The sequence below is a fragment of the Camponotus floridanus genome, unplaced genomic scaffold, assembly GCF_003227725.1.
Source record: "Camponotus floridanus strain SB8 unplaced genomic scaffold, Cflo_v7.5 scaffold2, whole genome shotgun sequence".
Classification (NCBI taxonomy): Eukaryota; Metazoa; Arthropoda; class Insecta; order Hymenoptera; family Formicidae; genus Camponotus; species Camponotus floridanus.
The window spans coordinates 5890674-5900725 of record NW_020229325.1 but is presented as its reverse complement, the minus strand read 5'-3'; the positions used below and the strand labels follow the sequence as shown (position 1 = coordinate 5900725).

The 10052-nt window shown below is 32.6% G+C and overlaps 1 protein-coding gene across 2 annotated transcripts in view; it reads right to left on the bottom strand.

Annotated features, from left to right (window-relative positions):
* Positions 1–202: 202 nt before the first annotated feature.
* Positions 203–10052, bottom strand: part of LOC105256391 (DDB1- and CUL4-associated factor 11) — a 31568-nt gene continuing 21718 nt past the window's right edge. Inside the window, exons 1-10 of one of the 2 annotated variants that reach the window (XM_011266245.2) lie at positions 3622–3768; positions 2812–2905; positions 2357–2606; positions 2043–2189; positions 1787–1971; positions 1611–1703; positions 1204–1450; positions 845–997; positions 650–756; positions 203–399 (exon numbers count right to left, since the gene is read on the bottom strand). In XM_011266245.2, the coding sequence (XP_011264547.1) occupies positions 256–399; positions 650–756; positions 845–997; positions 1204–1450; positions 1611–1703; positions 1787–1971; positions 2043–2189; positions 2357–2606; positions 2812–2905; positions 3622–3698 (1497 nt within the window). In that variant the 5' untranslated portion in view covers positions 3699–3768 and the 3' untranslated portion in view covers positions 203–255. Of the gene's footprint in view, positions 400–649; positions 757–844; positions 998–1203; positions 1451–1610; positions 1704–1786; positions 1972–2042; positions 2190–2356; positions 2607–2811; positions 2906–3621; positions 3769–10052 lie in introns of those variants that run through there. The other variant, XM_011266246.3, reaches the window with a different exon arrangement.

The window sequence follows — 10052 nt, the reverse complement described above, 5'->3', positions numbered from 1 at the left end:
TTCTATTAATGAGATCTTGAATATCTTTCTATTAATGAGATAATAGTAATGTAAATTTCTAAAGATATGAGGAACATTTTGAAGATAATTTTAGTTTGACTCCAGTGCTATGTTCAAATATAATTTGAGCATAAAAATCACAATAACAGAAAAATGTAATGTAATTATTATGTAATATAATTAGAAAAAGAGTTATATATAATTAAATATATGTATAACAGAAAGTCTTACAAATGTTGATCAATTATATTAGAATTAGCATGCTCTTCTTTGTTCAGCTATTCTTTCACTTCGCCGTAACTGTGGGACATTATTAACCATTACTTCTTCATCCTCTTGATTATTCATATTGATATTCGTTTCATCCCTATCACTCCATTTAACTATTTTACCATCCCACTATGAAATATAATTATAAATAATAAATTTCACCATGATAATAGTTTATATCTTGAATAGTTATATATGTAATATTAAATATATATTAAATATAAGTTTTATGTAAATGTCCAGAAAATGAAACTCTCAAATAATATTGCAAAGAAACATTTTCCAATTTATTTTTTCGATTTAGTTTTTAGCAATAGTTGTAACTTTGTTTTTCTTTATTTTGAAAAAGATATCTTTGCAATGAGAGAGATTTACTTACAGATGAGGTATAGATGTTGTGATTATAAGGATGCCAGCTAACATCACGGACGCATCCCCTATGACCTCTTATATTGAGCACTATTTTGCCTGTTAGAAGATCGTATACTGAAATTAAAAAAAAGAAATCATGTAATATATATCAATATGCTCATGTACACAATGATTTTACATGATTAACAAGATCAAAACTTACTAATAAGTCGACCTCTCGAGTCTCCTGTGGAAATGTATTTTTGACCAGTTGTAATATTTGGTGAAAAACGACAACGTATTAGTGTTTTACGGACGCAATGACCGTAATATGTCATGACACTAGTGTCACCGTCTAAAACTTGTGGTTCTCGCACTGGAACAACAAAATACATATTTATTATATAATGATAATTGGTTATTACGCATATATTTGCGCATATATATGTGACAATTGTGGATAACAATCAATTATCATTAGAAGTAGCTTAAACATATCTAAATATAATTTGAAAATAAAAATAATGACTCTCCTAACAATTTTTTTTCTTTTTAATTTATATAGCTACAATAAATATTTACTTATTTCAGGCATACGCTGCCATCGGTAGTCCCAATGCTGACGATTGACAAACTGTCTAGCAATTTCTTCAGCTCTGTGACTGGAGCATTTGCGTATGTCCCATAACTTAATACTTTGATCTTTTGAATTGGATATCAAATATCGTCCATCACCACGTGAATCGATGTGCGTGATTCCATTATTATGGCCAACCAATACTCCAACGGGACGCGAATTTGTTTCGCTTATCAATCTCCTATCCCATACCTAAGTAAAAAGACATTGAAGACTAATATACAGAGACTTTTTGAATAATTGTAATTTTTTGGAACGAATATTTTAACGCGCTCAATCTCTCTCGCGATGCTTATGCTCAACTTATGTTACTATAGAAAAAAAGAAAGAAAAATTCTTGGGTCAATTATACCTTACATAATCCATCGTCACTGCCACTGTAGAAGATTTGTGAAATGTTGTCAGCAATAGCTACAGTATTTACATCTTTACTATGACCAGAAAACTGTAAAAATTAATGATCAATGTAAGGCCAATATAAAGAATCGCGAATACGCCTTCTTCTTTCTAGCTAATAATTCTACAAACCCGTAAAATTTGCCGATTACACTCGCGGTCATATATATAAATATATCCGTTATTGGCGCCACCGAAAATTTCTCTGCCATCGTATGAAAATACTATTGAGAACACACAAAATCGCCGATCTATCGGGCTTAACTGTAGCTTTTCCAAGGCCCAATTTCTGCATCCATGGAGAGAAACTTGATAAACTGTCAAAAATACAAAAAAAAAAAAAGAAATGCTTAAAAGCCCTAAACAAATATAATTCTAATATACTTACGACTTTCCGACCAGCTCGAGTATGCGATGTGTCTACCATCTGGAGAAAACGCTATGTCTAAAATACTCCAACCCACGTCGCATGCTTGGATTTCCTTGTATAGGTCAATTCTATCGCCACATGTATGATACATCTGCAATCGTTTATCTGCAAAGATTTGCACACTGAATATAAAGCAATCAATAAATCTTATTAAAGGTCATAAAATTGCAAGTGTAATTTTATGACTTTGCAAAGTTCAATCAACCATTTATATATGAAATGCATGAAACTTTTCACATAAAATAATACATGATAAGTAAAATAGAATTTACCTTGAGTAGCGGTGATAAAAAACTTCCCATCCTTGGAATATAAACCACAGAACACCTTAGAATTATAATTCTTTACTATACATGGTTTATTCGGTAAAAGACTATTTCTTAATCTACATTTTTCATTTGTCGTAAAACTATCAGGCTTAAGGGATCTTCTTTGTATCACAGGTATGATGGACACGTTCTGTTGGTCAGAACTATATGCTATCCCAGATGCCTGTCTGGTGATATAATTTATATCATTTTCCTAAAAAGCATCCCACAAAGTTACAAGTGCAAATTATACAAGATATGCAAGGTAATTGATATCAAGAATTGAAAAAAATATAAAAAGTAGTAATAAATATATATCAAGAAATTTGCTCCTGTTTTTTAAAAAAAAGAAAAAGAAGAATATTTTTCAAACAATATATTCAATAAAAAATAAAGTTATTCTATAGTAGATAACTCACCACTAGCCTGGTTGTATCTTGAACAAATCTCTGATTTGAGGTGTTCGCAACTTCATCTTCGGATTCATCAGACCTATCCTCTATATTGTTTGCACTGAGAAAGGGAAGATAATGATTTAAGATAGTATAATTATGTAATTGTGCAGTGTACATTCTGTGTTTCTAAATATGCACTATGAAGTAGCATAATAGTACGTGATACAGTGCACACCGAGAGTGAGAGACAATATAACTATGAGCATTTTTCAACAAACGACACATAGGATACAGTGAATCATTTCACCCTTGTTTACACTCGGCAATCAACAAGGATAAAGTGATACACTGTCTAAACTTATTTTTCTATAATCTGAGGGAAAAGTTATTTGAAGTTACTCCCACTCAGCAGATGAATGTCTATGAATCACTGATTTCTCGAAGATAAATTTGAAGATAATATTGTTTAGTAATATCAACAAAAGTGTCTCCCGAAGAAGTTAAAAATTCACAGAATTTGTTCTATCTATCTATCTATCTCTCTCTCTCTCTCTCTCTCTCTTTGCGCACGTCTTACCACTACTCGTACTACCTATGCTCGTAAGGTATAGAATAATATGCGTAGAGTATGGTGAATGGACCCTGATAGAGCCAATGTATAGAGTTCGATAGGAATAATTATCCGAAATATGTATGTCGCATGACACTGAGATTAGGTTAGGTCAGGTTACGATTGACAGGTGCAGCGTACGAATGTGACGCGAGACGCAGGCGAGGAAAGATCTTTCTTGTTTCTGTTCACAGACTCGATCAGCGATCAGGATCAATGATTACCGGCAGATGTAACCCAACAAGGCGACACACGCGATTCGAGGACGAGAATCGTAAAAGCACGTGCAATTCGCTATCATAGTACTAAGATGTGGTCAGCAAAATGGAAAAAGATACGGCGTGAAGATGGCTACTCCCTCTCCCTCTCTTTCTAACCAATATTAGAGCGTTGAATAGAAAGTGACAGATTGACCGTCTTCTTCACGTCCCATCCTTCTCTTTCGCTTTTACATATGGATAGTGCAGCTGGTGCCCTATGTCATGAGGGCGAGAGAGACAGGCTCGAGAGGTCAGGAAATAGCGCGCGCGAAAGAAGGATCGATGGTGAAAGTCTATACAAACGGACTTGCATAATACGTGCGATATATATATATATATATATATATATTTGTTTTCAGTCCGACAAAAAAAGTTTCTATTTATAAATTATTTATGTAGACATCACCCATAATTGCGATACATAATTGAACACAATATAAGACAACAAATCTGTGACTATGTCCCAAGGAGAACGAAAAAGTCAAAGTAATGTTAATTTGATGTCACATTAACTAAAACATCACATTTTAGTCAATTTGACATTAATATGACGTCAAATGATATTAATTTGACTTTTGTATCCTCCTTGAGGTTACACGTCATTCTTCATCGGGTTTAATAACAGCTGTTCTAAGGCTGGCCAATTACAATTATTCTATTCTTCAAAGGAACAGCTGATTGGCCAATCCCGGATGTATGAAGATATTAATGGCTATGAAAAGTTTTAAGGCACCTTTTCATGTTCGATGCTCGATACTCGATATTCATTTTCAGCGTCAAAGAACATCACATGACTAAAAATAAAGATAATTTATCATTTTTTGATCACTTGATGTCTTTTGAAAATGAGCGTCGAACGTTTCATGAATTTGTGCCTCGTATTTTTAAGGTTATAAATAAATCGACCAATCATAGTCAAGCATTTTCATAACGTAATAAAAATATTTGACTGTGATTGATCAATTTATGATCTTATGATTACGAATAAAATATTTTCATCTGTCATACGGCCTTAAAAAATGTATAAATATAATTTCTAATCGACTGAAGTTTAAAGTTGTGAGTTCTATAATAAGTGTGCTCCACTTGATGCTATTTTTGCTTCAAAATTTTCGCTTCTTCTTGATTGGTTTATTAAACGCTTCGAAGTTTCGCCAGAAATGTAGGTATCATATAATTCAAAACTTTAATGACTTCTACTAGTCGCTCTTTGAGTCGCGAATATTAGTATATGCAATTATGTATAAAAATAAACGGATATGACATAAAAACAGTTAAGTAACGAATAATGTTTATGAATATATTGCGATCAATTGCGATCATCAAATGGAACGCAACTTAAATAAATCTTTAATCGCGCGAAAAGCAAAGCGCGAAAGCAACATTAAAAATGTTCAAATAGCTAATCGCCTGCGTTCTATGTGAATATTATGCATGATTACAATAGACTTGGTCGCACTCTCTTTTAAGTGGCTTAAAAATATTAATAAAATGAGACAATAGAGAGTATGCAGTCTAGTTATATTTAAGTCTTTGATATTAAAAGACGCCATGTTTGAATATAAAAAACATGCGTTTTCTTTCTCTCTCTCTCATTTTCTCCATCTACATATATCCAATATATTCAGTATATATCGTACATATAAATAAATTGTTGATATTTAACAAGATAACAAGATAACAAATAACTCAAATATTTTGGAGTTATTTAGAACTCAACACCGTAAAAAATCCGCGAATATTGGCATCATTTTTCTAAATTTCTCGTTTTTTTTGTTTGATTTTTTTTTTAGTTTCTGCAAACGCAAAGTTGATTTTAAATCGTACAACCCACGCAACCTCGAAACAATTTCGTGATTTCGTGCAACGTTGAACTTCTCTTATTAATATAAATAAATTTTTATTTCGCGTATATATTTCGCTCGAATTTCGCGTATTGTATTTATCGGCATTCAAATATAAACTGTCGGTGATTTCGGGATTCGCGGTTTTTCATTATTAAACAATTTAATGCATTTGTCAACATTTATCTATCGCTAAAGTTCACCTTTTATAAATGTAGAACAATTTGTAATAATATTGCATAATAATTTGCAATAATTACAATTTCAGAAGCGATAAAATGTAGTTTTTTTCAACATCGGAATCCATATCCATTCAATTCAATTGATCAGTACATTCAGCTCGATTGAGAATTGCATGATGAGAACAACATATTGAAATTGGAAAATTCATGATCTTTAAAATAGCAAATCTTTGCTATTATATTTATAATTATTGATTTAATAATATTTCCATCGATTTAATTTCTATTTTTGGAGAAGTATCACGCTTGTGAACGATATGTAAATTTCATAATAATAATAATCATAATAATGAATCGTGTATGTGTAATATATTAATACATTAATACATTAATACATTAATGCATTATAATGTATTAATACATTAATTTTTTTGTCTCAAAATGTATTCTTTGAAAATGCATTTCGCGCAAATTGATTCTCTAATGCTTTTCGTCGCGATACTTTTTTTATCTGATTATTTTTTGCAATTTTTTCCATAATGATTTCATGAATTGCCCTTTCTATTATCTGTTATCGTAAAACAATATCTCGCGAGAACGCGTGCTCTTGAATCTTCCCGGGAAGACTTCGTTTCTGATTATGCAAATCGAATCGTATTTATTATCGCATATACTGCGGTAACTGGTTCAAACTTTAGAAACGTACTAGAAAGTTTAAGATAAAGGTAAAGGTCGCGAAAGACGGTTTGCTAAAAGATTACAGTTACAAGATAGTGATATTAAAAGAAATTTATGTGACGTGATGGGTGAATGTATAAATTTGTATTAAACTTATGACTTATACTTTAACATAATCCGGATTCTACGCAACAAGGCACCGGAAAATGATAATTAATTTGATACAACGATGCGGTTAATTTTGCGGTTAAGTAATTCACGGTCGGATCAATATTTCAATGCTATTATATTTTTATCGATATATCCGCACAGTTAATATTTCGACATTTGATAGCGAATGATAGCTTAATATAATATGCATTCTGTGTTTATTGCACGAAAATTCTTTTCTTAATTTTGCATAAATTTTTGTTTTTATTGTTGTTGTTTTAATTTTTATATTATTCTTTTTCAAAGATTTTTCCCTTGATTTGGCATCAGAATCTTTTAATAAAGCATCTCTGCATTCATGTTTTGAAGTTTAATTTACGAAACAAAGGAAAATGATAAATGCACTTTGTAATAAACAGATAAAGTCTTATTACTTAACTAAATTCATTACCGATTGCATGATTGTTGTTAGAAGAAAAAATAAATAAAACTGTTTTTTTATGCTTTATTTTATTTCTTTACAAGAGAAAATGTTGGGAAAATTAATTGTTGTGTGTATTTTAATTAAAAATAAAATATGATCGATTAAAAATGTGATGGGTCGCGTCATTTCGTTATCATACATATTACATAGGTAAATGGAAATTCAAATTTAATCATTTATAGAGTAAACAAGGATTTTGGGGGCGGAAAATTATTACCTCACGAGAACAAAAGGTTAAAGATTAATAGATTAAATAATTAGATATTTACTGTTGTCCAATAGACTAAGTCTATTATATTCAATAAATTAGATAATATCAGAGATGATTGTGGACATATAAATGAAGGCAAAATGAAAATTCTTCGTGATTTTTTCAACTCACGTTGCAACTCTTTTGTCCACGACCATTTGTTAAACGGAACATCTTAAAGCCGTAAAACAATTTTTTATCTTTTGCCAATTTAAAATCAATTTTCTAAAATTTTTAGATTTTAATAACTTTTTTCATAAATGATTGAGAAAAAAGGATTTATTTTCGCGAAAACCCTCAAACTTTGAAAAGCCAAATGGATAACGAAACTAAAATTTTTTAATAAATTTTATTAAATTTATTAAAGTACGAAAGAAATGAAATAAAACATAGTCTTTCTCAATCTTTTCCTTAAATATTGATTTCAGATTGTCTACTGAAGCTAAAATCTGTCATTAAAAATGTATTCAGTAATTTTGGGTGCTGATTTATTTTTTATATAGGGAAAGCAAATTTCGCTTTGGGAATCGCGTCTATCATCGTTCAATGATGCATCATCACTTTCGGCCTTGTCGATCACGGACGGGAGAATCCTAATAGCGTTAGCAAATATTGCGCCGCTATTTCCGATTGTCCTGCGCGTAATCGTATCTGTATAACGGTTCGATACGAGCGGAAGCGTCCGTTGCTACTGTCCGGACGTGAGCGTCCTGAAAATGGTACTTGCGATAATGCGTTTGATGCACGGTGAATTTGAATCGCGCCCTAATTTCATATTCATCGCAATAATTTACAGTATGGACTGCTCGTTCGTTAAAAATACCTTGTAATACGAATAATTTTCAAGAGCCCATCGAAAAAGCTCCCTCTCTCTCTTTCTCTAATCGCTAATTGCTTCAGAGAAATCACGGGATATTATTCTTCTTAATTTGAAGAGCGAACTTTACTTTTCCAGAAAATTTCAATTTAAGAGGTTGAATCCGATAAAACTTTCAATATTGATATTCGAAAATCGATGGCAAATAATGAGGTAGCTCGACGCTTTATACAGAAAGTGTAGGTGTCAAAAATCCGTCAATCCATGAATCTGTCTAAGAGACATATCGAAATATGTATTTAATTAATTTCGCTCTCTGTTTGTGGATGCTAATAATTGAGTCTCGAATTGTAAATATCGATGCTTCAGGCACTTACACCTACTTGATTATATAATTACAATTAATTCTATTTCAGAGCACGAGTACCACGAATCTAGCTTTGAGCAAGAAGTATACTATAAATATAAATTTCACTGGATGGCAAATATTTCAAGCAATAAAAAAATACGCGAACTTGTTACGAATATAATAATTAATGATTTATAATTTGATTTATAATATATTGAATACAATTGCACGGAAAAATCGATATTGCCAGTTTTTCGATTTTCGAATCGCGGAATATATTTTTTTTTTATTTACATGTATAACAAAGATAACTGAATTATTAAAAAGTGCGAGAAAAAAACAATGTATTTTTGATTCAACATCCCGCTACGTGGAATTTTGTTTTTCATATTCCTTTATAAAATGACTGCACTCGAATAATAATATTTCGTGCAATTGGTTTCTCTCCGCATAACTGTGCCCAATTGAATTACAATTGAAGCGAGCCGACATTGCGCTCGCGCGCACGATTAATTCGGGCGTGATTTTACGAGAGAGTCCGAAATCTCATTGGGACACAAATTTGCCGGCCGACACGCCGACAATCGTCAGAGAAAATGGGTTTGATATGGAGGAGATCCGATCGTGCCGGATGTACAATAGACGCCGCGACACAATAGCACGATTACGACGAAATTAGATCGGTCCATTGATTGGTTCGTTGACTCGCAGCAAACTTGCTACAATGCGGAGAGTTATAGATACGACCGTGACTCGTATTTCTGATGGAGCGGCGCGTGACGTCAGAGTATATACGCAACGAGATCCGAGGAGTTCAACGCAGGAACGGGATGAGCCCTTAATTTATGAGATCCATTTCGAGAACGCGATTTTGTAATATATTTCCGCAACTTTCAAATTGGCATCATTTTTTTGCGCCGCGCCTCTCTCATTCCTTCGCAAACCTTTTTAATTGCATCGCATCAACATTCCACATCCATAAAAAATCCAGAAAAGAAATTCAAAAACCTCACTCTAAATTTAATCGGCGCATTAAAATATTATGGAAATTTAATTTCGCAAAATCCCATTTTCTTTCGAATAAATTTTATAAAATTAATTAAAATTTAAAATTAATTAATAAAATTAACAAAAATCTTATTTCTTACATCAAAGCTATTTAAATCGCACATTCTCTTTTAATCTTTCCGACACGTTTCAAAGTCGCATCTCGACAATGACAAATGAAGCAAGGAAAAATCGAAAAATCGTGAGAGTTGTGAGTTTTTGGCGCAATCAAATGGAGTATTAAAGAAGGATCATTGGCTCGCTCTCGTCAGATTCGTCACTCAATTGATAGATAAATTAGAGTTGGATCAGCTAACCAATCAGTCAGCGGACAATCGCTCATCGTTATGTGACGTCTCGGGGGTAAAAAGGGTGGTCGAGTGTATTGATGGCAGGCGAGCAGACAGGCGGACAGGCAGATAGATAGGTAAATGGGTAAGGCAGTCGAGTAGGCAGGCATACAGATAGGTAGGTAGGTAGGCAGGCAGAAACGCAGGCAGAATGCAGGCAGGTTTTTTTCGACGCGAGGGAGGAAATCTCCCGCATCAATCCTCGTTCTCCTCGCCTTTCTCCCCCAATTCTTGCATCTCCCCC